The sequence below is a fragment of the Galeopterus variegatus genome, unplaced genomic scaffold (assembly GCF_000696425.1).
Source record: "Galeopterus variegatus unplaced genomic scaffold, G_variegatus-3.0.2 Scaffold2545, whole genome shotgun sequence".
Taxonomy (NCBI): domain Eukaryota; kingdom Metazoa; phylum Chordata; class Mammalia; order Dermoptera; family Cynocephalidae; genus Galeopterus; species Galeopterus variegatus.
The window spans coordinates 236,540-264,090 of NW_007728656.1; the positions used below are offsets into that span (position 1 = coordinate 236,540).

At 55.2% G+C, this 27,551-nt stretch overlaps 3 protein-coding genes and 1 long non-coding RNA gene across 4 annotated transcripts in view; 1 reads left to right on the plus strand and 3 right to left on the minus strand.

The window, feature by feature from the left end:
• The window catches only part of SSC5D (scavenger receptor cysteine rich family, 5 domains), a 38,608-nt gene extending 34,543 nt beyond the window's left edge, over window positions 1-4,065 (minus strand). The window contains exons 1-6 of the mRNA XM_008582230.1: window positions 3,987-4,065; window positions 3,433-3,459; window positions 2,782-3,090; window positions 2,397-2,510; window positions 2,052-2,165; window positions 1,346-1,654 (exon numbers count right to left, since the gene is read on the minus strand). Of these exons, the coding sequence (XP_008580452.1) occupies window positions 1,346-1,654; window positions 2,052-2,165; window positions 2,397-2,510; window positions 2,782-3,090; window positions 3,433-3,459; window positions 3,987-4,011 (898 nt within the window). The 5' untranslated portion in view covers window positions 4,012-4,065. The remainder of the gene's footprint in view (window positions 1-1,345; window positions 1,655-2,051; window positions 2,166-2,396; window positions 2,511-2,781; window positions 3,091-3,432; window positions 3,460-3,986) is intronic.
• A 1,057-nt stretch (window positions 4,066-5,122) lies between these two features.
• NAT14 (N-acetyltransferase 14 (GCN5-related, putative)) lies at window positions 5,123-7,622 on the minus strand. The gene is made up of 3 exons (XM_008582224.1): window positions 7,552-7,622; window positions 7,046-7,166; window positions 5,123-6,285 (listed from the first exon to the last, which is right to left on the minus strand). The coding sequence occupies exons 2-3, from the start codon at window positions 7,115-7,117 to the stop codon at window positions 5,737-5,739; spliced, it is 621 nt and encodes a 206-aa protein (XP_008580446.1). The 5' UTR covers window positions 7,118-7,166; window positions 7,552-7,622; the 3' UTR covers window positions 5,123-5,736.
• Window positions 7,623-8,400: 778 nt separating this feature from the next.
• ZNF628 (zinc finger protein 628) lies at window positions 8,401-11,749 on the minus strand. Its single transcript, XM_008582225.1, has one exon. It carries the CDS (start codon window positions 11,747-11,749, stop codon window positions 8,513-8,515), a length of 3,237 nt encoding a protein of 1,078 aa, XP_008580447.1. The 3' UTR covers window positions 8,401-8,512.
• Window positions 11,750-15,800: 4,051 nt separating this feature from the next.
• Window positions 15,801-25,646, plus strand: LOC103598244. Its single transcript, XR_551185.1, has 2 exons — window positions 15,801-15,887; window positions 25,421-25,646. It is a non-coding gene; the product is annotated as an uncharacterized LOC103598244 (long non-coding RNA).
• Window positions 25,647-27,551: the final 1,905 nt, after the last annotated feature.

Sequence of the window (27,551 nt, forward strand, 5' to 3'; positions counted from 1 at the left end):
GTGTTGCTCCCGCGCCTCGCTCAGCCAGTGAGCGGGAACCGGTCTGTATGTGGGATCCGAACCCTCGGGCGGGAGCGCCGCCGTGCTTCCCAAGCGGCGCACTATCCAGTGCACCACCGGGCCGGCCCATTACTGCTCATCTTTTAAAAAAAAGAAAGAAAGAAAATAAACCCAAAGGGGTCAAGTTCTGGGTCTCGGGTCTGCTAGTTGTATGACCATGGGTCATTTCTGTTACCTCTCTGAGCCTCAGTTCCCACATCTGTGAAGACAGGAGCAAGAATACACCTCACAGGGCTGTCCTGAGGCTCAGAGAGGACCCAAGTGAAGCACCCAGCATGCTGCTCACTCAGCACATAGAAGGGATTCAAGTCAACCTCGTTCTCTTTTCTCTTTCCTGTAGCATTGACTGATTTGATTTACGCATTTCCTACCCCCTGCCTGGGTAGGCACCTCCTGTACGTGCCCTGCCCCACCACTTGTCAAATGCCTCTGCCGTTGCCCTTTGCCTGCTTCTCTCTTGCAGTCGACGGACTGTAAAGTCCAGGAGAGTGAGGACTGGGTGTCTCTCATGAGGTTTCCATGCCCTGCTGTGGATGGTGTGTAGTGAATGTATGTGGGAGAAAGAAAAGGAGAGGAAGGAGCCCCTAAGCCCTCATTCAACCCACCCCCAGCCCCAGCCCTCTGCCCAGGTTCTATCCCAGGTCTAAGAAGAACGGAGAGGGGAGGGACCGCCAGGAGAGAGCTAGACCCCGTGCTGAGGGGCATATGTGTGTGAAGGGGAGGTAGAGGGTCACCCGTCAGTGCCCCCCACCCAGCTCAGTCTCCCTCCACGCCCCGAAGTCACTACCCTGCCTCCCTCCTTCCCACCTCAGCTCCCTTGAGAACAGGGGGCAGCAGATGTTGGCCCACAGAGACAAGAGACCTCAGGGAACCAGCTGGAATGGCCTGAGAGGGTCCCCTGACAGTTGAAGAGGCTTGGAGAGCATTAGGGATGGGCGAGCCAGCTGAGTGGCAGAGGGCAGGCACTCAGGGACTCAGCTCAGGCCTGTAAAGGGGCATTCTTAGCCCCCCTGCCCCACTGGAGAAACTGAGGCTCAGAGAGCCAGTCAGTGGCCCAGGGACAAGGCCAAGCATTGAACCCAAGCCTCCAACCTCCACTCCTTCCATTAGTACTGCAGAGGAGGGAAGGGGTTGAGGAGCTCCACAAAGCAGGTGTTGTGACCTGCCAAGAGTGGGGCAGGTGGGGGACAGACCTGGGACCAGACCCTTTGCAGCTTCCTGAAGCAGGGAAGAGAGAGCTGGGATCTAAGGCAGGGAAGGAGGACCACCCCCAGCCCCGACGTACCTGTGCAGACCAGCCCAGCGTCCTCACTGTGGTCACAGTTGCTCCGACCCCAGGGGCTTCGGGGACAATCCCGGAGGGCCTGCTCTCCTCCTCCACACCCCACGTCGTCCATCCACACAGGCCCCATGCCGGGCCCAAACCTGGCGCCTCCAGGGGCGGCCAGCGCCCCCCCGCAGCCCAGCTCCCGGCAGGCCACAGCAGCATCACGAAGGTCCCATCCGTCGTCACACACAGTGCCCCAGCGTCCACCATGCCAGACCTCCAGGCGGCCAGCACACCCGTGAGGGCCTGAGACCAGGCGCAGCCGCTCTGTGGGGGCCGCAGGGAGGGAGGGGGATAGTGACGGGGTCTCGTCTGACTGCAGCTTGGGAGAGACGGATTCAAACACTCTCCACCTTGTTTTTCACCTGGAGAAACTGAGGCCCCGAGGAGGGCGTGGTTGCCTGAGACAACTCGTCAGCCGGCCAGTTAAGGGGAGAGAGCCACAGTCTGAGTCACGCAGGACCCTTGTCTACTGATGGGGGCGGGAGCAGGGAGAAGAGGAGACCAGGCCTGACTTTCTGAATCCTGGAGGGAGGTGAATGTGGGAATCCTTCCAGGGCCACAGGTTAAGAAGAGGGCGCCTGGCAGGTCCCCAGTTTGGCAGGGCCTAGAGTCTCACAGCATCCAGATTTGAGTGATGGGGGGAGGCCTGCAGGGAGCTTACCTTGGCGAGGGACTCCCGTCGTCAGCAGAGGGGCCCGCGTGGACTTGGCCTGCTTGGGTGGCCGGGGACTCTTCTTCCGAGAGCCACTCTGGAGGCTCCCAGCTGGGCGGGGAACTGGGCGAGGAGAGAGCCAGGAGGTCAGGAGCTGAGCTGCTCGTCCTTCCTCCCACTTGGGAGGCTGGGCTTCTCTTTCCAAGGGTCCGAAGTGATGGAAGACTCTTTCGGAGGCAAAGGAGACCGTGGGGACCCATCTGTTCCCTGGGAAACCTTAGTGCAAACATCTCTCCCCCATGGCCGGAGCAGGAGCAGGGGATGGGGTGGGGTGACCAAGTTTTCTGGGCTCACCGTGAGTCACAGGGGGCTCCTCTGATCCAAGGCTCAGCTCCCCTGACAACCCCAGCCACTGGTCCCCATCCAGGGGGGATGTGGACTCATCCCTTGAGTTAGCCACGCGCTGCCCTGTGGGAGGGAACAGAAGCTATGAAGAGAGTAGGGGGAGTAGAGAGGTCATTTGGGTCTCTGGGAGAGGGGCAGAGGCTGGGATACCTGGGTCTCTGGGGTTCAGAAACAAGTGATTGTAAGTTGGAGGGAGACACCTGGCTTTGGAGGGAACCAGGGGCTGGGTGTCTCTGGACTGCTAGACGCTCAGATTTACTGGGGCTAAGGACTTGGGGTCCCTGGGTCATCTCTAGAAGAGATGCCCCTGAAGGAAGGGTGACGGTCTCCTCACCTGCACAGACGACGCCTGCATCTTCCTCGTGAGAACAGATATGGGCCTTCCAGCCCCGGTGGGAGCAGAGGCCCAACTGTCCCTCGCTGCCCCGGCAGGCCAGCTCGCTGAGCCACACAGGCCCTGCGCCCTCCCCGAAGAAGGCTCCACCGGGGGCGGCCAGCGCCCCCCCACAGCCCAGCTGCCGGCAGGCCACAGCGGCATCTCGAAGATCCCATCCATCGTCACACACGGTGCCCCAGCGTCCACTGTGCCAGACCTCCAGGCGGCCAGCACACCCGTGGGGGCCATCAGCCAGGCGCAGCCGCTCTAGGGGGTGGAGGAAAGGCTATGACCCCGGGGAGGGGCATCCCTGGGGCCTGAGGGCCAGGGTGATAGAAGTGGCTGAGGTCTGTTCTGCAGGGTGCAAACAGGAGGTGGCAGCTGTGGTCACTGGACCCTGGACCCAGACTCCTGGATGCTCAGACAGGATTGTGGAGAGATGCTGGTTCCCAGATGCCCAGGGGATCTAGGGGGGAGCAGAGGCTGAGCCTAGTGGAATGGGGCGTGGCCAGGGACCCAGAAGGAGGGCGAGGCCAGGCCTGGTGTGGGCAGAACAGGAAGGCTTGGAGCTGGGCGAGGCCAGATGGGAAGAGTGTCTGGGGCACTTACCAACAGCCTGGATCCCCACCAGTGCGGCTGGAAGGGAGGTTGGAGGGTGGGACAGAGTGAGGGGCAGGCCCAAGGTGGTCCTTTCTCCAGCACAGACCCCTTGTCTTGAACACACACACGCACACACACACACACACACAATTCTCACACCTCTGAACCAGAAATCCTATTGCTGGGAAGCAGAACTCTGGGCAGAGGCTGGGATAAGATGAAGGTCCCTGGGACTGGTGAAGCTCCAGATGTTTGGCCCCTGAAATCAGGGCTGGGGACCAAGGCCTTTGTACTCCCCCAGAGGCTTAGCTAAAGGTCAAATGGCTGGGTAATTCTCCACAGGGTCAGGGCAGGGGGCAGGTCCCTTGGGTTCCTAAGAGGGCAGGATGGGGCATGCAGAAGGTGGGGTCCCTGAGAGATTAGGCAGGGCAGGCCAGATGTCAGGGTATTCCAAAGCACCAGGTACTGAAGTCCCAGAAGTCTGAGTCCCTAAACTGGTGAGCTAAGGGGTCAGAAGTGGGGGCCCAGGCCCCTTGAGTCCCCAAGGAGAATGAATCACTCACCAAGGAGGCAGGCCAAGACCCTCATGTTTGCAGAGTCCAGAGCAGGGGACAGGGTGAAAGGGGAAGGAGAGCAGGAGGGGGGTGGAGGAGGCAGCCACAGGAGGGAGGAACGGAGGGAGGGAAGCGCCTGCCGAAGGCGCCCTGGACCCAAGGAGGAGCAGCAGGGACTGGATGCTTTGCCAGGAGGAAGAGAGAGGCTGTGGGGAGGCGGCAGGGGACAGGAGGTGGGGCGGGGAGGGGGCTGGCCAGCGGCTGAGACGTGGGGAGGAAGGGGGTGGCAGGCAGGAGGGAGGGTGTCCAACTGCAAACACCCACACAGGAGACGGCCAGGCAGGCTGTAGCCAGAGACAAGCTGTGCTCAGAGATGCTTAGGCGATGGCAGGCTGCAGGGAAGGGAAAGAACAGGGGTGCTCGTGGGGGTACAGCACAGGCGGGATGGGGTGCCCAACCTCCTGCCTCCTTTCTTGTCCAGCCAGGGAAACATGGTCGGACCACTGCTGGGACTGGGGTACAGGCAGATCTGGGGCTCTTGGTGCAGCAGCAAGAGGGCTTGCAGCCAGACACCAGGAGGGACTTCCTGGATTAAGAAGAGAGACTGAGAAACCCCTCTCCATTTTCCCTCTCCCTGGTGGATTTGAATGTGAAGCTGCCATTCCCCCATCTGAGGAAGGAGTGCTTGAACTTAAGTGTCCCCAGAGAGAACTGGGGTAGGGGAAATGGTAAGAGGGTCAAGGCTTGGGTGGGAGAGGGGGGATCTCCACACACTAATGCACACACACACACACACACACACACACACACCCTCTCCACACTAGGCAGCTGTGAGGTGGAAAAAATTCGGTAATGGGGATGGTGACTCAGAAGAGCTGGCAGGGACCAGGGCTGCCCGTGAGCTCATTGCCTCCCCTTCTCCCAGTCCAGCACCACCACCCCCACTCCACCAACAATTAATGTCAACTTGGGGAAAGGAGGAACCAGACAGAAGGTGGGGGTGGGGGTCGAGAGACAGACTGGAAAAGGCATCAGAGACGAGACAGGCGCACAGCAGTTTCAGGCTTTATTAACAAACGGGTGTAAAAAACCAGATGGGTCTGGAGGAAGGGAGAAGGCTGCCCCTCTCAGATGTCGACGAGAGGCTGGCCCTGGCCCCTACTCCCCAGGGCAGTCAACCTCCCCTGTAAAGGTGCCTGCCACTGGCCTCAGCACACTCATCCCCTCCAAGGACAGGCATCCAACCCCTCCCCATTCCCAGGGAGACCTTGTTCCCTTTAGGGGCGCTAAATCCTAATTCTCTCCTCTCTTGGCACATACTTGCTCAGTCTTCTCTCCCCCCGCCCCAAATATATCTCCCAGGGCTATAGCACAAACAGTACAAGCTTTGCAGACAGATGGACCAGGCAGATTTCTCAGTGCAGGCAGAATCTGAGGCAGGGGTTGGACAGGCTGACCTGTGCTCAAGAAGGGAAAGAGGGATTCACTCCACTCTGAGAAGTTCAAACACTACAGACTTCACACTGTGGGCAAATGGGCAGATGTCAGGCTGCTCTGGTGAGGTCTCTTGCCCTCTGCAGGCCTCAGTTTCTGGGCCCTGAGTGGGCTGGGGAGTCACCAAAGGAGTGGATGTAGAAGTGCCTGGCACACAGTAGGCGCTCATTAGGTGTTGGCTTCCCTCCTTCCCTCCCTCCCTCTCCATCCTCCCCAGAAGGCTGTGGTGAAGGGAAGTTCCCTTCCCTTGCTCAGGGGCCTGGAGTCACAGGTCTTTGCTGAAGTCCCTCACCAGCATGTAGCCCATGCAGCCCCAGCCGCCCTCGGCCTCGTAACCACAGCCCTCCAGCATCCCTGCCACCCCCCAAGCGGCCACAGCCACTGGGACCACCAGCCGGGCCCGGGGCTCCCCCATACCCCCTGCCCATGCTCGAGCCCGCGACTCAGCAAAGGCCAACAGCCTCCTGCCCACACCCCGGCGACGGTGCCAACGAGAGACAGAGAGGCGGGTGACCCGGGCCCCATCCCCTGCGTTGGTGCCTGGGGCCAAGGCCAGGACCCCACACACATCGCCAGAGCCCCGCACGGCCACCCAGGGACCCCCCAGGCCACCCGGTGGAGGCAGTGAGCCCCACCGTGCACGCAGGCCCAACTTCACAGCCGCCACTGCCAGGAACACTGGCAGGAGGAGAGCCAGGGCAAAGGAGGCCAGGACGAAGCGCAGGCCGCTGCTGGCCGCAGCCAGGAGGAGCAGGGCCGGGGGCCGCGTCAGGGCGTGGAGGGCCACGCGGTTTTCTGTATCCTTCACGCCAGCCTGTGGGCAGGAGGGGGGTGGGGCTCAGCCATCCATTACACTAGGGTCCCCAGGACTAGGAGAGGAGGTGGATCCTGCCTGAGACAGGGGTGGGGGGCTGTCAAATGAGAAGGGAAGTCTGCATGATTAGAAAGTCACAAGTCTGGAACATTAGGGTTGAGTGAAAGAATGAATAAGAGAATGAATGGATGATCTATGAATGAGTGAGTGAATGAGTGAATTAGGAGCTGTGGGGTCACTCAATTCAGTGGAGATGCTGGAGTGAGGCACCAGGGAAGTTACCTTTGAAGGGTGAGGAGGCTGGAACATGGTGGGGGAACTAGAGTAGGGGACGGCAGGAGTGGAAGCTGGAGGAGGAAGCTGCAGAGACAGGCTGAGGCATGGGCTCTGCTTTGAAGAATTTGGAATAGGAGGCACAGAGTGGGCTCTTGGGCGGGCATGTAGGACAGAACGGATGCAGGGAGACCAGGGAGGGAGTTGGTGCCACGGTCCAATTGGAGTCAGGGGAATGAACACCCAACCCCCACACCCCTCTAGCTGCTAAAAACCTTCTTGGCTCCCAGGATGGCTGATGTTCGGGTAGGACAAAGGCACTACAGAGAGAAAGGGCCATGCAAGGAAGTAGCTTAGGAGGAAAAGATCCCCCTGGAGAGATCTTGGCTGGCTCAGGTGTGTGGGAGGCGGGTGGCTGAACCCATTTATTAACACCCCCACCCCTGGCCACCCCCAAGCTCACTGGTGCCCCTTCAGGGCCTCTCACCTTCAGCATCTCCAGCACCAGGGGCTTTTCATCTTCCCTCATCTCCCGCACTGACAGGTGGCTGGGGGCCATGGCAGCCCCCAGGCCCCCACCCCCCAGGAAGAGAGCTGGCGTCGTGCACCTGGTGAAAACACAAGTACGTCAGCGTCAGGTGGACACCTCTGTCCCCAAAGCCCCCGAAGGTGTGGAAAGCAGCAGCAGCATTTCCCAGATCAGGACACTGAGGATCTTCCGGAGTCCCCTAGCGAGTACCGTGCGGGACAGGTGCCTCCTGCCCCCTTACCCAGCGACCTTTTAAAGTCTCCCGGGATTCAGCTCTTTACTCCTAAATGCGCTGTGGCTGCCAACACCTTGCAGCACGGGGCTCCCTCCCAGGCACCGGGGCTGCCCTGGGGGTCCACAAACCCCAAAGAACGGACCATTACTGTCTCCTCCCCAGTCCCCAGCGCCCCTCTCCCCCACAGTCGTCTTCCTCCCGCGTCACAAGAGCAAGGACTTGAAACCACCTCCACGGGTCGCTTCAATCCTTTGACAAGGTGTGGGGGGGAGCAGGGTCGGGAAGGGGGCGCCGGCGGAAGTGACGTGCGGACTCGCGCGCGTCGCGGGGTGCGGGGCGGCGCCGGCTCTCGGCCTTAGCAACTGTTGCCAACCTTCGCCAGCTGGGGGGCGGTAGAAGAATGGGGTCGGCTGGCGAGGAACGGAGGCCGGGAGCTGTGACACTGCGGGGGGCGGAGGGAAGGTTGGGGGTGACCTCTCCGATCCCTGGAGGAGCAATGGGGAAAAGAGAGCAGGGGAAACCGGAGCAGACACGGGGGAAGAAGGGACCGGGAGCGGTATTTACCCGGCCCGCGGAGGGTTAGAAAAAGCTGCAGCCGATATTCCCTAGTTGCTAAGCAACCTGAGCGCGAGGAAGGGGCGGTGATGGAAGCGGATCTATTCTCATTGGTGCGGGAGCCTTTTCGGTAGAGGCCGGGGACCGCTCAGCATCCTGAGCCCACTAGCACCGAAGTGTCCCTGCCCCAGGGACCTCCACCCCAACCCACGGGGCGCCCGGGCTTGCAGTGCCATTCTCTCCCTACCCATTTTTCAGATCAGGAGAGGGGTGACAGAACCAAGATTCTGATTCCAACGCCTCCCAACTATGGTAACCACTGCGTCCCTTTATATATATATATATATATAAGAAAAGGGAAACTGGGTCCCACATAGAAGTGACTGGCCCCAAGACACAAAGCAAGTCATCTGTGATCCAGGAAGCAAGAGTTAGGACTCCAAGCTCCCAGGCAGGGGCAATGACCATGACACTGCCCCTTTTCTCCCATCCCACTCCCCCGAAGAAAACAAAACAAAGGAAAGAAGATTCTGGGACTTTATTAGCAAGCCCAGCCTGCAGCTCCCCTCCCAGCCCAGCCACGGCAGTGAGTGAGGGTCTCTGTATGCAGCGGGAAGAGGTACCAGTGGTTCTCCTCAAAATGTGTGCACCAGCTGGACTGCGGGTAGAGTTTGGACAATCTGAATAGAAGGCAGGCCCTGTGGGGTCATGACCCCAGGCCCAGCTCCTGCAGGGACCACTTGTACCATCTGGGGAGTGGCAGCCGCCGGAAGCACTGCAGGGGCAGAGGCTGGGCCAGGTGGTGGTGAGGCCAGGAGCTGCAGAGTGGCAGTGCCTCCCCCAACGCTGCTGTTCTCCAGCAGCTCAGTGGCTGGGGCACTGCGAATGATGAGGAGTTTCTGTCCTGGAGGGCCAGGGGCAGGCGGCTCAGTCAGTGCAGGTGGAAGGGTTTCTACCTCCTGTACACAGAGGCGGGTCTGCTCCCCATCTGTGCCACTCAGCACCAGCACACTCTGCAACCCCTCATCCATTTGCAGTGTTTCAAAGAGGACATCCTGGACCACACCACTGCTGGCCTCACCATCCCCACCCTCACCAGAACCTGGGCCGGTGAGCAACTCCTCAGCTGCCCCACTCTGAACAACCAGCAGGTTGGGGGCCTCAGCAGTCATAGCTCCCCCACTGGAATTGGAGAGCTGGCTAGCCACGGGCTGGAGCTGAACTGTGGTCACTTCCTGTGCAGGCTGGAGCTGGACCGTGGTCACTTCCTGTGCAGGCTGGAGCTGGACCGTGGTCATTTCCTGTGCCGGCTGGAGCTGGACCGTGGTCACTTCCTGTGCCGGCTGTAGCTGGACCGCGGTCACTTCCGGGGCTGACCGGAGTGGCTGGAGCTGGACCCCACTCACTTCTTGCAGCCCCGCCTCCCCACCCACTACATTCTGCAGAACAATGAGGCCCTGCCCTCCCCCGCTGGCCCCTGTACTGCCCCCTCCCTGTATCCCCAGACCTCCAGGGCCTGGCAGCCAGACTACCCCTGTCCCCTGACCAGCCTTCCCCACCGCCCGGGGGCCCTGCCTTGCACGGTTGCCCCCACCCCCACCCCCAGCACTGGAGGCCGGTAGCAGGATGAGCTTGGGGGCTGCCGGTGGTGGCAGAGGTGTAGGGGGCTGGACGCTGCTAGGGATCAGCTGGAGGCCCTGAGCAGTCTGCACCAGGAGAAACGTCTGGGAGTTGGGGGCTGCTGGGCCCAAGGTGGGGGCGTGGGCCGTACCCCCGGCCACCTCGAGGGAGAGTGTAGCCTGGAGGTGGGGGAGGACATGGACATCTTGGGTGGCCTGTGGGGCTGGGGTGGCAGCCAATGGGGCAGGGGGCTGGGGGCCGGCAGCGGGGGCTGTGGTGCTGGAAGCCCTGTTGGCTGGGGCGTGCGTCCTCAGGTGTCGCTGCAGGTAGGCGGCCATGACGAAACCGCGACCGCAAATGGAGCAGGCAAAGGGGCGCTCGGCTGAGTGGGTGCGCTGGTGCAGCAGCAGGTTGGAGGAGTGCGTGAAGGTCTTGGGGCAGAGCGGGCAGCGGAAGGGCCGCTCGCCCGTGTGCACGCGCTGGTGCTGCCGCAGGTTGGAGGTCTGGGCGAAGCTCTTGCCGCAGACGCTGCAGGCATGGGGCCGCTCACCTGTGTGCACGTGGCGGTGGCGCCGCAGGCATGATGTGTTGCGGAAGGCCTTGCCGCACTCCCCGCAGGCATAGGGCCTCTCGCCGGAGTGCAGCCGCAGGTGGTACTGGTAGTGAGATGACCACTTGAAAGTGAGGCCGCACTGGCCACAGGTGAAGGCCCGCAGACCCGTGTGCACTCGCTGGTGGATGGCCAGCAGGGAGGAGCGCTTGAAAGCCTTGCCGCATTCGCCGCACTGGTAGGGCCGCTCACCGGTGTGGTCCCGCAGGTGGTAGCGCAGCCCTGAGGAGCCCTTGAAGGCTTTGCCACACTCAGCACATTTGTAGGGCCGCTCTGCGGAAGCCGGGGTGGGGTGGGGCGGCAGGGAGGCCGGGGCAGCAGGCGCGAGCGGCTCCTGTGCACAGGTGACCTCTGCGGCCTCGGCCTGAGGGGGCGGGCGCCCTGCTGCCGCCTCTTCCACGTGGCACTGCTGGTGCTCCAGGAGGCTAGCCAGCTGTGGGAAGGCACCGTCGCAGCTGCCGCAGCGGAACGCCTGCCCACCAGCCGCCCCGTGGCTATGCTGGTGGCGGGAGAGGCCTGCCACTGTCCGGAAGGACTTCCCACAGGGGAGGCAGGCAAAGCCAGGGGTGGCAGCAGCAGTGGCAGGAGGGGGCTGCGGTAGAGGGGACGGCGGGGACAGTAACGGCGGGGGGTCAGCCCTGGGCGTCTCAGCGGATGTGTCCTGGCGCTGGGGTGCCGCCTCGGGCCCAGGGCATGGTTGGTGCTCCATGAGCAACTCCTCGCTGCCAAAGCCCTGCTCGCAGCCGTCACAGCGGTACACCAGCTCCACCGTGGTCTCAGCCGCAGCTAAAAAGAGCTCGGGAACCACCGGCGGGGGCGGGGGCGGTGGGGCCGGGGGCGCAGGCGGGCTGTGGGACTGGAGTTGCGGCTGCAGGTAGGCGTCAGACACCAAGACCTTGCCGCTTCTGCAGGGCTCGCGAGGCTGAGGGGGCGAGGCTGCGGAGGCAGGGGTGGGGTCCGGGGCAGGGGTGGCACCGTGGGTGCGCTGGTGCAGCAGCAGGTTGGAGGAGTGCGTGAAGGTCTTGGGGCAGAGCGGGCAGCGGAAGGGCCGCTCACCCGTGTGCACGCGCTGGTGCTGCCGCAGGTTAGTGCTCTGTGTGAAGCTCTTGCCGCAGATGCCGCAGGAGTAGGGTCGTTCACCCGTGTGCACGTGGCGGTGGCGCCGCAGGCTGGACGAGTTCTTGAAGGCCTTGGGGCAATCCGGGCACGGGTAGGGCCGCTCGCCTGTATGCTGCCGCAGGTGGTACTGGTAGTGGGATGACCACTTGAAGGCCAGTCCACACTGGCCGCAGATGAAGGCCCGCAAACCCGTGTGCACACTGCGATGTATCTGCAGCAGGGAGGAGCGCTTGAAGGCCTTGGGGCAGTCGGGACACTGATAGGGCCGTTCGCCAGTGTGGCCCCGCTGGTGGTAAAGCAAGGCTGAGGAGCCCTTGAAGGCCTTGGGGCAGTCCGGGCACTTGTAGGGCCTCTCTCCAGTGTGCGTGCGCTGGTGGTGCAGGAGCCGGGAGGACCACCGGAATGACTTGCCGCACTCCCCACACTCATACTGGGCCGCTGGGGCGGGGGCTGCAGGACCGGGCTTGTCCCCAGACCCCTCCGCTGTAGAGGCAGGTGCCATGTCCGTGTGTGAGCCTACCATCACACCTGGGAGAGAGGTTCTGGGTCAGGGATGGGCTGGCACTCACCCTCACCTCTGCCCACACACTGAATCATCTCAATCCCAAACCCATACTCGGGCCCTTTAAGTGACAGGGGCCACCTCCCCTGGTCACCCACGCTTCAGGGGACCTCCATTAGGATGAGAGTTACCAACAGTTCAGGTTTTTCTAGGACTGAAGGGATGCCTGGGATGCAAGACTTTTCCAGGACTGAAGGGATGCCTGGGATGTGAGTGCTAAAAACAGAAACGTCCCAGCAAACTTGGACAAGTTCGCCACCCTCCTTAGGATGCTGGACATCTCCTTCAGGAGGCTGGACAGATTGGAGAAGAAGCTAAGCACTGTGTTTAGGACTATGTTCATTTCTTCTAAAGATAGGCAGTGTCCTTGAAGCAAACAAGCAGGGGATCTCTCCAATATCCTGGCCTTGTTCCTTGACTGCTATCCCTCTCAAGACATTATCCAACACCCTGCTTCAACACTCACTCCCACTGCCATATCCTAAACCTTTTCAGTCTAATTAAAGCCTTTTCGTGATCTTAGCCTTGAGCATCCCACTCTCCACCGCCATCCAGCCTTCCAGTTCACTTCCTCTTTGTACTCTAACTCCCAAATCCCTACACTCCATCAGATCTACGATCCACTGATCCTGTGGACTCTGCACCCTCTGTCACCATCCACATCCTCGCTTCCCACCTTAGCCAGCATAAATGCTGTGGGTGACCATTACAGTAACTCCCTCGCCTACCCCCAAAACTGCCTGGCCTCAGTCTCTCACTTTGCATTCATGCCCAAGAATCACCTTTGCCCTGCATGGCTTCATTTTTCTGGTCCGTGCACTGCCCCAGGTGACTACTTGGCATGCTTTTCTCCTCAAACTTCCAGCACCTTCTTTCCCCTCTTGCTCTTAGCAGGCAAACGCCATTAATCATATCACTGAAGAAAATAAAAGCAATCAGAAGAGAATGTTCTCACGTTCCAACCACTTTACTAGTAGTTCTCAACTGGGGCAACTGTGCCTTCCACCCCTGGGGACATCTGGCAATTCCTGGAGACATTTTTAGTTGTCTGATTGTCAACTAGAGAGGCAGGTGCTGCTGGCTTCTGGTGGGTAGAGAACAGGGATGCTTCTCAACACCCTACAATGCACAGGGCAGCCCTACAACAAAGAATGACCAGTCCAAAATGTCAGTGGTGAAAAGGTTGAGCAACCCTGCACTACCTATCTGTCTAACCCTGTGCCTACAGACTCTGGCCCCCCACCTACATTCTCAATTTTTCCTCATCTCCTGCACCATTCCCATCAGCATACCCACAAGCTATGTCTCCCATCTTTTTAAAAAACTCTGGGACGGCCCAGTGGCTCACTCGGGAGAGTGCGGTGCTGATAACACCAAGGCCCCGGGTTCGGATCCCATATAGGGATGGCCGGTTCGCTCACCCTGCCTTCGTGCGGAGACTGACTTCCTGCTGCCTTTTCCTTTGTGTTTTGCCTTTGAAAGCAGCGGTTATGCATGCGTTTAGTATGTGGCCCTTGTGCGGTGTTTTCTGCCTACGATTTACAAACTTTCATTTCCAGAGAATTCAGCAAGGAGTGGAGAGAGAGAAAACAAGGGGAGAAGCCAATTGTTTGTCTGAGGTTTTCATATGCTCTTAGCCAAGGCAAATTCCGACAAGCACTGCAGTGATGATCTGGTCCCCAGACCTGTCTGTCTCTACAGAGTGATGCCTTTACGTGTCCCAGTCCTTCCTGGTGAGAATCGTCTCCAAGTTATGTGCTTATGGGCTTGAATTCCAGCTCCACCACTTACTTGAGGAATTTATAACTTCTCTAACATTATTTCATGAAAAATGGGAGTAATAGCTGCCTTTTAGGGTTGTTGAGCTTAAACAAATCCACCCTTTATAACAAAGCAACTCAAAAGTGTCAACCTGCCCTTTCCCAACTCAAACCACTTTGGTCATATACATGTCCCCACTACTCCACCTCTGGCCTCCATGGTACTAATTCCTTCTGCTCAGTCTGCAAGGGCTCACTGAGTCACACCTTGCTTAAACCACCTCCCCTTGGCTTCCAGGATACCACACTCTCCTGTTTTCCTCCTCCTTCACTTGTCACCCTTTCTCAGTCTCTGGTCTGGTTCCTTCTCATCTCCCTGACTTCTAAATGTGGGAGAGCCCATGGCTCAGTGAACCTATGGTCTGCTTCTTTATCTACACTCTCTCCCTAGAATCCCTCACCCACTCTCAGGACTTTACAACCTATAAACAAGATGACTCCACATGTGTAACTCTATATGACCCCTACACCTCTTCTTTGAACTCCACACCCCCTGCTAGACTGTGCCATTTGGATGCCTAATATGCACCTCAAACTTAACATGCACAAAATCTAACGCCAGTTTTTTGCTCCTGCTTCCCTCCACCCCACCAAAAACAAAAACAAACAAACCCAACTTGACCCATAGTCTTTTCCACCTCTGAAAAGGGCAGCTCTATTCTTCCTCAAACCAAAGGCTTTGGGTCCTCCTCACCTCTCTCACGCTCTATAACCAATCTGTCAGCAGATGCCTGCGTTCCAAATGGAACATATTCAGAATCTGGCCACTTTTCACAAGGCCCCCACTTTCGTCTGAGACACCACCATCTCTCTCCTAGGCCTCCTGCCAATGGCCTCCTAACACATCTCTCTGTTTCCACCCTTGCCCTTCCTACCCCACAGCTCCCATTTTGGAGCCTGTTGACTTCCAACAGCCTGTGGCCTCATGTCCTCCTTGACTTGTTCTGCTGGCCTTCTGTCCGTCATATCACTCTAGCCACCCAGCCTGACTAGGCAGGCCTGCTCCCACCTGCAGACACTTGCCTAGTACCCCCTTCCCTCCAGCCTCCACAGCTCTCTACCTCATCTCCAAGTCTTTTCTGAAACCCCTCAGTGAGACCTTCCCTGACCATGTTATTTAAATCTACAATTCCTTTCAACACTCCCTATTCTCTTCTCCTGCCTCTTTTTTTCCTCCATAGCATTTATCACCTTCTAATGTACTACACAGCCAGGCTTTTTCAACCTCAGTAGTACTGAGATTTGGAGCCAGACCAATCTTTGTCAAGGAGGGCTCCTGTGCATTGTAGAGTGTTTAGCAGCATCTCTGGCCACTGGCAACCACAACCCTGCAGTTGTAACAACCTAACTGTCTCCAGATGTTGCCTATTAAGCCCTTCTCTACAGTATCCACAAAGCTCATTCCTGCACTTCCAAGTCTTTGCTGCAATGTTGCTCTGTGGAGCAGTATGGCCCCCATTTTAGAACCACCGCTATATAACAAAAGTGCTGCCTGCCCTATTCTCCATGCTAGACGGTCAACACCATGGAAACAGGGACCTTTGTATCTCAGTGCCTACAATAGTCTGGCAGAGTGTGCGCTCAATAAACATATTTTGAATGAACGAAGGCTGGGCATCCCCTTTGGACTGGCTATTTGGATTTCCTTTTAAAAAGATGAGTGACCTCTTTAAGATGTAAGCAAGTCCTTTTAAGAGACTAATGATCCCAAGAAGCTGCACGTGCCTTTGAGAAGGCCGGGCATCTCCTCAAAAAGAGATATCCGTGCCCTGGAAGAGCGGGGACCCATCTTTGCAAATAGAGAGCATCTCCTTTAAAAGGCCGGACCACACCCTTCCAGCGGGCTAGACTTCCCCTTTAAGAAGATTCTCGTACTGCATACCTATCTCCACCTTTGTAGAGCGAAAGTAGGGATCGCTTTGAAGCAACCAAGATACAGGAGTTTTTCCCTCAATGTCTGGGAAACTCACTAACTGTTACTGAAACAATCCCCTTTCAGAAGGCGGGAAGTTTTGTAAAATGCAAAGCCTGCTCCTCCCTCTAATTGCAGCCCCTTGCCCTTTAAAAGGGTGGAGCCAGCCCTCAGGACAAAAGTCGGTAGTAAAATAGCAACCTTCCCTTTAAGGCACCCCTTCCGGTTCCACGCTCGCCGATTCCTCAACGTCTCCGCCCTTCGGTCCCTCCCCCCACTCCCACCCCTCCAGTCTCTCACCTGCGGCCCCGATCGGGGGAACGAGGGAGAAAAGCCCCGGGACCTTCCCGCAGGGGCCGACGGGAAGGTGAGGCCCCGGCAACGGCCCTGCAGGAGCCGGGGCCGGGAAGGGGGGCGGGGCAGGGGCGCGCTCCCTCCCAACGGTCCCCGGCGCGAGGCACCCAACCTTTATCAGCGGCCTCTCGCGCACACAAACCCAGACGTCGCAGTCGGCGCGTCATGACGCACGTACGCCGAGTCTCCTCCCCGGCCCCTCCCATTGGCCGCCGTCGCTTCGAAGCGCATCCGAACACTGGTGGCGCGGGGCATCCTGGGAGTTGTAGTTCTCTCAGATGTAGTCCCGGACCCCAACTATCAGGTCCCGGCGGCGGTGGCCCGGGTCAGCCAAGTCCAGGGACGGCCGGGTCCAGACACGGGGTCTTACGTTTTCCTTTATTAGTCCCGATTCACTCTCATCTGTAGAAAAATTCCTCCCAGACAGTGCGGTTCAGAAGCAGGCCCCGCAAACCAAGGGTGTGGTCGCTCCTACGGGGAAGCTGAGGCCCGAAGTGATTCCCGCCCTACTGAGGTCCAAAGTGCTCAGGGTTTGGGGGCGTCTTCTGAGTGCACCCTCGTGCGGACGCTGCGGGAACCTAATCCCTGCTGGGGGCCACCCAGGGAACCCGGGATTCGGAGCCTCCTTCCTTATACGCCTGAAGTTTTAGGGGAAGACTGAGCAGCCCCAGATCCCCAGCTGGCCTCAGCATTCGAGCCGCACTGGTTTTTCTGCGGCTCGTCCAACGCAGGATTTCTCAAGCAGGGCACTAGTGACATTTAGGATGAAGCATTATTTACTTTGGAGGATGTCCTGTGCATTGGGTTTACCTAGAAAGAAACTGAGACCAAACACATATAGCGAGATTTATTGAGCCAATATGACTATTGCAACCGGGGAAAACACATAGATCAGGACACCATGAAAAATGCGCTCCGAAGGGGTCCAGCAGAGCTTAGCATTGTATAATCACAAGAAGGGGGAAGAATCAAAGGAGAGAGGGAAAAGGACAGCCCTTCTAATCACTTCATCAGTTTTTCTATTGGTTGTACATGACTTATAGATTTGGGATTGTTACTAGGATACATTGTAAATGCAGGGATCTAGGTAGGGTAAGGGTTACAAGAAGCATTCTAGGATATTCTGTGCCTTTCTGGTGCCATCATGTTTGCTTCTAAGTAAAAATGGTCATATGATAACGTTTTGCAGGACAGGTGGACATGACTACTGACTTATCCCAGATCTCCCAAGGCACTATAATTTAGGTGATCTGGTCAGAGCAGATTTTTTTTGTTATCAATTGTAGGGTGGTCGGCAGTATTCCTGGCCTCCACCCACTAGGTACCAGTAGCAACACACACACACCCTCCTTTATGAGAACCCAGGATGTTTCCACACATAGCCAAATATCCAGTAGTTAAGAGCCACTATGCCAAGGCAATCCCCTTCAGCCTAAGGGCCATTCTGCATGCTGTTTCTCAGACCAGAAGGCTCTTCTACCCCTAACCCATCCTGCCCATCTCCTGCTGGAAAAGCCCCTATGCTAGGCGGGGTTCCATTTTACATTTTTAGCAGCATTTACCTATGTTCCAGGACAGCAAGGACCTGATCTATCTTTGCCACCCAAGTGTTGTGAACAACCAGTGTGGGGCCTGATCAAGAAGCACACAGTACTTGTTTGTTGAATGAGGGAATTTTTACAACCTCACGGACAGTTTCCCAAGTCCCCCAGGCAGGCTCCAACTCAGGATTGGTCCTCCCTGGAGGAGGCAATGATACAGTTCCCATTTGTACAGGGAAAACAGACTCCTTTGTTTTGAGTATAAAAATGTGGACAGGGACAGACACATGCTAAGTCCCCTCCCCAAGAGTGCCCACCACCATCTGTGATGATCTCCGGTCACTCATGCCATTATATAAGTTCCTTTACTTCAGGTGGGCAGGGCTTGTGGATATGGTGAACATCACTCCTGTGATAGGTTATGTTGTATGGCAAAGGTGGAGAAGTCCTAGTAGATGCAATTACAACTCCTACTCAATTGACTTTGAGTTAATCAAAGGGAAATATGATGGTTAATTTTATGTCTCTACTTGACTGGATGGGATGCCTAATGTATTACTCCATTTCTGTTGCTTATAACAAAATACTTAGAACTGGGTAATTGTGAGAAAATGAAATTTATTGCTTACAGTTTTAGAGGCTGGGAAGTCCAAAGTCCAGGGAAACACATCTGGTGAAGGTCTTCCTTGGTAGTGTCTTTACAGCAATGCAGGGGTCTCACATAACAGAAAACTGTGGAGCAGAGAAACTCTCACATGCTCTCCTTTTAAAGCCCTCAGAACTACACCCCTGACCACCATTATTAATCCATTTATTACAGCATAGTCCTACAATCTAATCACTTCCTCAAGGTCCAACCTTTAATCAAAACAATAGGATTTCCCAATCTCCCAACACTGTCACAGTGGAGGCCAAGTTTCCAATACCTGGAACTTTGGGGGACACAATTTAAATTTCAGTGAGTTTGGGGAGACATTCAATCCATAGCACCCAGATATCTGGTTAAACGTTATTCAGGGTGTGTCTGTAAGGGTTTTTCCAGAAGCGATTAACTGGCAGACTGAGCAGGTGGCCTTCCCCAATGTTGATGAGCATCATCCAATCTGTGGAAAGGGGTGGAATTTGATCTCTAAGGGCTTGAGCTGGAACATTGATCTTCTCCTGACCTCAGGGGTCCTGATTCTCAGGACTTCAGACTTGAAGTGGAATCTACACCATTGGCTCTCTGGTTTTTAGGCCCTCCAACTATGCCACTGCCTTTCCTAGGTCTCCAGCCTGCCGGCAGCAGATTATGGAACTTCTCAGCCTCCATAATCACACACACCAATACCTTATAATAAATCTCTTTCTGAAGAGATGTATGTGTATTGATATATCTATCAATATCTCGCTGTTGTTATCTATGCATCTAGGTAGATAGGTAGAGAGATCAATAGATAGATAGATCTCTAGATAGATAAATCTACAGATAGATCTATAGATAGCTAGATCGATAGATGATAGATCAGTAGATGATAGATCTATAGATGGATAGATACATAGACAGGCAGATAAAGATATCCTATTGATTCTGTTTTTGTTTCTCTGGAGAACCCTGGCTAAGATAGGAAGATTATCCTGGATTTATTTGATCAAATCAGTCAAGTCCTTTAAAATTTCATCTAGAGGTCAGAGATGCGATGCATCAGAGATTCTCCTGCTGGCCTTGAAGACATGAGCCTCCATGGGTTCTCTAGATGTAAGAAAATTAATTTTGCCATGAGAGCTTGGGAGAGGACCCTGACCTCAGATGAGATCGCAGCCCTGGCCAACACCTGGATTGCAGCCTTATGAGACCCTGAGCAAAGGACCCAGCTAAGCCGTGATGCCTAAACTCCTGGCCCATGAAACTGTGAGATAACTTGTGGATGTCGTTTTAAGCTATTGTGTTTGTGGTAATTTGTTATACAGCATGGATAATTACTACACTCATTATAATAATTTGCTTGGGTTGCCATAACAAAGTACCACTGACTGGGTGGCTTAAACAACAGAAACATATTTTCTTCCAGTTCTGGAGACTGAAAATCCAATATCAAAGTGTCAGCAGGGTTGGTGTCTTCTGAGGGTTCTTTCCTTGGTTTGTAGATGGCCGTCTTTTGGGGTTGTCTCCTAGAGCCCCCAGAAGAGAACACCTTGTTTTAAGCCTATAAAGCCCATTTTGGACTTCTGACTCCCAGAATGGCAAGAGAATAATTGTGGAGTTTTTTGTTTCTGTGTCATGTGGTCTTTCATCTGTGTGTGTGTCCTTCTCTTTTTATAAGGACACCAGTCAGATTGGATTAGGGCTCACCCTAAAGACCCCATTTTAGGGCCGGCCCGGTGGCGCACTGCTATAGTGCGCCGCTTGGGAGTGCGGTGGCGCTCCTGCCGAGGGTTCGGATCCCACTTACAGACCAGCCGCTCACTGGCTGAGCGAGGTGCGGGCGCAACACCGAGGGTTGCAATCCCGTTGCCGGTCCCGGTCCGGTACAGGCGCAACACTGAGGGTTGCGATCCATTGCCGGTCACGAAAAAAGACAAAAAGGAAAAAAAAAAAAGACCCCATTTTAACTGAATTACCTCTTTAAAGACTTATCTCCAAGCTGGCCAGTTAGCTCAGCTGGTTAGAGCACGGTGTTATAACACCAAGGTCAAGGGTTCGGATCCCCTTACCCACCAGCCACCAAAAAAACAAAGATAAAGACTATCAAATACAGTCACACTCTGAAGTATTGGGATTAGTGCTTCAACATATGAATTTGAGGGGACACAATTCAGCCCATAAAAGTTAACCCCTCTGTATTTGGGTTGGGAACACTAGGGTGATACATTGCGACCTGCCATCTGTACATTTTTATAATAGATTTTAAGGGAAACAAAATCCCACTGGGACAGGATGAGAGAGGGAGAAGATGTGCAGGGTGCAGGGAGGGAGGGACAAGCCTGGTCTGGGCTCCTGGCCTGGCTCTGACACCTCGGTTTCCCCCTCTACAGATTGGAAGGGGATTGTGGGGTGGGTGTTGGAGTGAGCAGTCATGTTGGACCTAAAACCACCTGTGCTTCAAGGGGGGGGGATTTTTAAAAGCACAGTTTTTTAATTTCTTCACTCTTTCTTCCCATCCCCTGACTTTTCTTATCTTGCTTGCTAAATAGAAAACAAGGCTGAGAAGCAAATCAGTACTTTGCAAAGCTCACAGTTCTTTCTCTAAGACTTGTAGAGTTTTGAAAAGTGATCAAGGCCAAATGTCTGGAAGTTGACTTTGGGCATCAGCCAAGTTAACCAGAGCTTTGCAAAAATACTTGAAAAGCTTTGCAGAGAAATTGATTCCATTCTGGAGCAAATCAAAGTCTTGCAGGGCCCTGAGAAAACAGTGAACATGAGAACAGAGGCCTTGGAGAGACTTTGCACCTGACTCCTAGACATGGACCCCTCATAGCTCATGTTCCCTTCTCTCCTGCTTTTCACTTCCCATGTTTCATTCTCTCAACCCCCTCTAAAAAGACCGCTCAGTAGGGCTGGCCCCGTGGCGCACTCGGGAGAGTGCAGCGCTGGGAGCACAGTGACGCTCCCGCCGCGGGTTCAGATCCTATATGGGAATGGCCGGTGCACTCACTGGCTGAGCGCAGTGCAGGTGACCCCAAGCCAAGGGTTGCGACCCCCTTACCGGTCATGAAAAAAAAGACAAAAAAAGACTGCTCAGTATACTTAAGTCTTTGAGATGGGATAGCCTACCATCTCCTTCCGCTGAATACATCTGCTTTTATTAACACTAACCATTTGACTTCTGAGTCTTTTTCTTTCCTTCTTGAGGGGGCAGGCAGCCAGACCTGAGTTTGGTAACATGGGATCTCCACATTCCAGGTGCAGCGAGGCCTGGAAAGGAGGTTGGGGGCAGGGTCCTGAGGTGTGGGCACTACCTCTGTCCCAAACCCATTATAGCTCCCCGTCACTCTTACCTCCATAGCCCAACTCCTACCTGGCCTGCAAGGCCCTGCAGATCTGCCCGCTGTCCACTTCTCTGATTTCACCTTCTCCATTGCTCTTTCTCTCATCCCTTTCTAGCTCCCTCCTGCCTTGGGGCCTGTGCACTCCCTGCGCCCTCTGCCTAGGGAGCTGCTAGCTGCCACTTCTCCTGTTCAGGTTGCAGGACAATTGTCACCTCTTTAAAGAGGGCTTCACCATCAGAAGCAGATCCTGACCCTACTTCCATCCAGCCTTCATCTTACTGTCTGATCTTAGCTGAGCTGGTATTTTCTCACTTGCCTGTTTCTGGACATCTCCCTCCCAGACTCATGCAGGGACAGACTGTGCTTGTCTTGGTCGCTGCTGCATCCTCAGTCTCTTCACATAGTAGATGTCCAACAAATGTTTGTTGAATGACTACATCCACCCCACCATTTCGAGGGCTGGGAAGGGGGAAAGGAGGCTGGTGAATACCTTCCAGCACCTGGACGTGCATGTCCTTGACAAACATTGGATGCAGCCAGCCCCCAGCTGTGAGCCATTATCATCAATGACAAGAGACAGAAGAAGGGCCCAAAAGTCCCAAGCTGCCTCATAGTCCAGCCCAGACTCCCAGCACGAGCCGGGAGGTTGGTGCCCCCTGGTGGAGAATCCTGAGGCCAGAGCCTGCAGGGTGGTCGCCTTGTGCATGTTCCCAGCCGGGCCTGGCATGGGATAGAGCTGGCCAGCACATGTTGCTCTTGGCTCCTGGGGCATGGAGTGCAATTTGCCACCTGGAGCTGGGCTAGCCAAGGTCATGCTCCAGCCATGGGGCGGAAGCGCCTTGTTTGCCCTCAGGGTTTGAGTCCTGCCCTCCAATTCTCTAGAGTCCTTGAGGAGGGCCACTCCCCTTGACCCCTTGCCTGCCCCCTCTTCCACTCTGGGCCTGAGAGCCAGAGAGGAACAGCACAGGAAACCCTCCAGGCCATCCCCCAAACCCCAATACCACAAGCATGTCCCAGACTCATGCACATCGCACAAACACACACACCTCTGCCCTGGCCCAGACAGACAGATTGAGAAAGAGAGACGGGCTGAGAGACAGAGAAAGTGAGAAGTATTCAGCGTTGATGAGACAAACACTGAGGGAGACTCCAGAGACAGTGAAAGAGACAGACAGTGAGAGGAGCTGAGAAGGACACAAATGGTGGGAGATAGAGCCAAAGAGACAATGAAGAGGAGCAAATTGTAGACTAAGCAGGGAGGGACAGAAAGCCAGGAGGGGCTGAGGAAGAGAAGGAGAAGGAGACAGAGATGGAGAGACAGCAAGGGAGCTAAGAAAATTAGAAACAACTGGCAGCAAGAGAACAAGGGGCAGAGGACAAGAGGTCATCACGGGGGCTGGAGACCCCTGGAAACACCCAAGAGAAACAGAGGAGGTCCTCCATATCCCTGACACAGACACCTGCCACACCAGCCCCACACCCCTGCCTGTGGCACACCACCCCATGCAGGGGTGATACTGGACATGGGAGGGTTAACAGTCAACATGTACCTGCCATGGCTAGAGGACCACACGAGATGTCTGGCTGTCCTGCTGCAACTAGTCTCCCTGTGCTTTGCTGCCCACAACACACGCACAGGTAACTGGACCTCTGGCAACATCATCGGGCAGGTGCTATAGACTGAATTGTGTCCCCCTAATTCATATGTTGAAGCCTTAACTCCCAATGTGACTGTTTCTGGAGATAGGGCCTTTAGGAGGTAATTAAGGTTAAATGAAGTCATAAGTGTAGGGCCCTAATCCGATAGGACTGTGGCTTTAAAAGAAGAGGAAGAGCTAGCTCTCTTTCTCTCTTCCTCTCGCTTCCCCCTCCCCTTCCCTCCCCCAACCACGATGTGAGGACACAGTGAGAAGGTGGCCATCTGCAATCCAGGAAGAGGACCCTCACCAAGAACCAAGTCAGCTGGCACCTTGATCTTGGACTTCCGGCCTCTAGAACCATGAGAAAATAAAATAAATTTCTATTGTTTAAGTCACCCAGTCTGTGGTATTTTGTTATGGCAGCCCAAACTGGATATTTTCATCCCAAAACCCTTCACTTAATTACTTCTGCAAAGATCCTTATGGTCTAAAAAGCCCCCCCCCCCCCGCCCCACATAGGCTGAAGTTCTAACTCCCAGTCCCTCAAAATGTGACTGTATTTGGAGACAGGGTCTTGGAAGAGATAATTAAGTAAAATGAGGTCATTAGTGTGGGCCTTAATCCAACACGACTGGTGTCCTTACAAGAAGAGATTAGGACACAGAGGGAAACCCATATGAAGACACGGGGAGAAGATGGCCGTGGAGACAGGGTCTTGGAAGAGATAATTAAGTAAAATGAGGTCATTAGTGTGGGCCTTAATCCAACACGACTGTCTCTTCTTACAAGAAGAGATTAGGACACAGAGGGAAACCCATATGAAGACACGGGGAGAAGATGGCCATTCTACAAGCCAGGGAGAGGTCTTAGAAGAAACCAGCCCTGCTGACACTTTGATATTGGACTTTCAGCCTCCAGAACTGTTTAGGCCACCCAGCCTGTGCAACTTGGTTATGGCAGCCCTAGCAAACTCACACAATCCTTTTCCCAGATAAGGTCACACTCACAGGTTCCACTTCAGTAACAGAGCCAGGATTTGAACCCAGGTCCTCTGGCTCTGGAGTCATGCTATTACCCACTAGTCCCAGACCCATTTTGTGCATATAACTTGCTCAATCCTCTCAGCAGCCCCATGAAGCAGGCCATCGAAAAACAGGTGAGGAAACAAGTGCAGGACAGGGCCCAGCTGGCCAGCCACTCATCCTCAGTGACATTCACTAACCTGGCCCTACCTGGCCCCATTTTGCAGATGGGGAAACCAGAGCCCAAAGGGAAACAAACCTTGTCTGGGCTCACGTAGAGGAGATGTGAGAGCCACAGCCCCCCCACCCCCCGCCAAAGGCAGGAAAGAGGGTTTGGGTAGGGGTTCCCACTTACCCCCCACACCCATCCCCCCTCTCACAGTAAGACTGAGAATAACCATGAATTAAATTCCAGCTCTGCCATTGTGACTCTGGGGGAGTTCAGTTTTCCTTCAGAAAATAGGGACGGTCCATCCTTCCTGTCCAGTGCCAGGTTTGAGGGTGGGGTAGGGTGGTGTTTTCAGTCAGTTGCTCCATAAGCTCCTAAACCCAGGCTTAGGGTCTAGGCACTGGAGAGGGTGGGGACTGGGGGGGATGGGAAACATCCTTACTGTTCTGGGTCTCTCTCCATGCGCATATGTTGGGGGCGCTGAAGGCAGCTCCAAGCCCTGCCTCTGCAGCTGAAGCACAGGCCTGAGTGAACCATGAACTTGAAGGGAGCCCAGGAAGAGCCACTACTGAGCCTGAGTCTCCCCTCCTGTGATCAACTGAATAAGGGATGGAATTGTTAAGGATCCTGCGATAGGGAGATTATCCTGGGTTAACTTGGGGTGGGGGATGGGGGGTCTGATGAAATGTCATTTTAAGGGTAGGGAGGCAGGAGGGTCAGAGTTGGAGAAGGAGATGGGATGACAACAGAAATAGAGGTTGGGGTGATGCACTTTGGAGATGGAGGAAGGGGTCACAAGCCAAAGGATTCTGGCAGCCTCTAGAAGGTGGAAAAGGAAAGGATTGGATTCTCTCCTAGAACCCCCAGAGGGAACACCTTGTTTTAAGCCTACAAAACCAATTTTGGACTTCTGACTTTCAGAATGGCAAGAAAATAATTATGGGATTTTTGTGGGTTTTTTTTTAAAGATGACCGGTAAGGGGATCCTAACCCCTGACTTGGTGTTGTCAGCACCACGCTCTCCCAAGTGAGCCACGGGCCAGCCCCTAATTGTGGGGTTTTTTGTTTTGTTTCTGACAGCTAGCTGATAAAGGGATGGAACCCTGGACCTTAATATTATCAGCACCATGCTCTAACCAACTGAGCTAACCGGCAAGCCCAAGGTGTATTGTTTTAAACGCTAAATTTGTGGTAATCTGTTACAGCAGCCAGAGGAACCTCACATGCTTCCCAACGCAAGTCTGTATGGGTGAAGGTCAGAGCAAACACTGAGGCTGCCACACCTACCAGCCCAGCCCTGACTTGGACCAACACCCTCCCAGAAACAAGAGGACCCAGCCCCTCCACCCTGCCCACATCTCAGCCCATTCTCTGCCTCCCACAAACACCAGGGGCTCCGAATCCCACAATAAAATACCTTGGGGTAAACCATGCCTGTGTTTTCTCCTTTCCCACCACAGCCAGATGCCATTGCGCTGGGGAGTGGGTGGGGAGGTGGGGGTAACGGAAGGTGGAGGAGTTGGGGACAGCCCCTCACCTCACCCGCCTCCCCTCTCCCCAGCTCACTCCACCAGCTCGGGTTTGAACATCAGGATTTGGCGTCGACCCCGCAGAAGTCAACCCCTCCTGCCCACTGGAGACCTTGGGCTCTCACGAGCCCTTCTCGATCCTCAGTTCCCCTTAAAGGTGCTGGGCCTGGAGCAGAGGGAGGGAGGGGCGGGCAGATGTGTCTGGAGGTGGGTAAGCCGATGCAGGGCCCAGGAGCGGTCTCCCTCTCCTTCCCAGCTCACGCCCAAGCCTCCACCACACGCCCCCTCCCAAGACTCCAATTAAGGGTCCTCAACACTAATCGCTGTAGTTGACTCAGCTTCTGCCCTCGCCTCCCTAATGAGGCCTTTGTCCCCTTAATTGGCTATCTCCAGGAGCTTTTTTCTGGCCCCCCCCACCTACGCACCCCTGTCCCATATCCCAGCTCCAGCTATGTGCTAATTGGGCAACTGGGGGGCACAGAAAGCCCCCTCCTCTCCCTGTCCCCTTTCCTTCCTATATCAGCCCCCCACTTGCTGATCCCTCAAACCTCGGGTCCAGCTCCTGGGAGGTAGGGATGAGGTTTGAGCCCAGGAGGGAGGCCTTATCCTAATTCCCAGTGCCCCACCTCCCCTCACCCCAGTCTGCCTGCCCCTCCCTCCTTACAGAGTTGGGGTGGAGTGCTTTCTAAGCAGTATTGTGGGGAGTTACTCCAGATCACACTGGCCAGCCATGCACCCGGGGGCTCCTGCAGCCCCCGGGGTGTCTGAGCCCAGCCCCCGAGAACTGTGTGCCTTCGTGAGTGGGGCAGCCACCCACATGCTGCGGGCCCTGCAGCCCAGGCGCACCAGGCCCCCCAAGAGGAGGCCCAACCACAGGAGGTTCCTCCACAACCAGATCTGCAGGTGAGGGGGCCGGTGGGGGAGGGGGGAGCTGGACAGAGGGTGGGAGGAGATGCCAGAGCCTTTGGTTTGGGGGAGGCCAGTCCCAGACACAACAGAGAGGATTAGACTTCAGGATGTGAGAGACACTCAATGTGCAATTATTGAGCACCTACTGTGTACCAGCCCTGTGCCAGGACTTTACTCAGTGAGCAAAGCAGATAAAATTCCCTGCCTTCATGGAACTTGTGTTTCTTTGGGGCTGGCAGACATAAATAACCAAAACGAATAAGTAAACGATATGGTATGATGCTACTATGTGAATGACCCTTAAAAACGTGATGCTGGGTTGGCTGCTGAGCTCAGTTGGTTAGAGCGTGGTGCTGACTCCAAGGTCCGGGGTTCATCCCTATACTGGCCAGCCACCAAAAACAAAAAAAAAAAGATGCCAAGGGAAAGAAGTCAGACACAAAAGGGCACATAATGTAGGATTCCATGTACATATATGAACTATCTAGAATAGGCAAATCCATAGAGACAGAAACCAGGGCTGGAGGGAGAGGAGTGATTGTTAATGGGTAAGGGGTTTCTTTTTGGAGTGATGAAATTAGAAATGGAATTAGAGGTGGTGGTTGTGCAACATCGTAAATGCCACTGAATTGCACACGCACACTTTAAGATGGTGAATTTATCCCCATATTGGCCAGTTGCCAAAATAAAAAAAGTGAATTTTATTTTATTTTTTTTTTTATTATTTTTTTTTTTGTCTTTTTTTCGTGTCTGGCAACGGATCGCAACCCTCAGTGTCGCACCCGTTATTTTTTTTTTTATTATTTTTTTTTTTGTCTTTTTTTCGTGTCTGGCAATGGATCGCAACCCTCAGTGTCGCACCTGTACCGGACCGGGACTGGCAACGGGATCACAACCC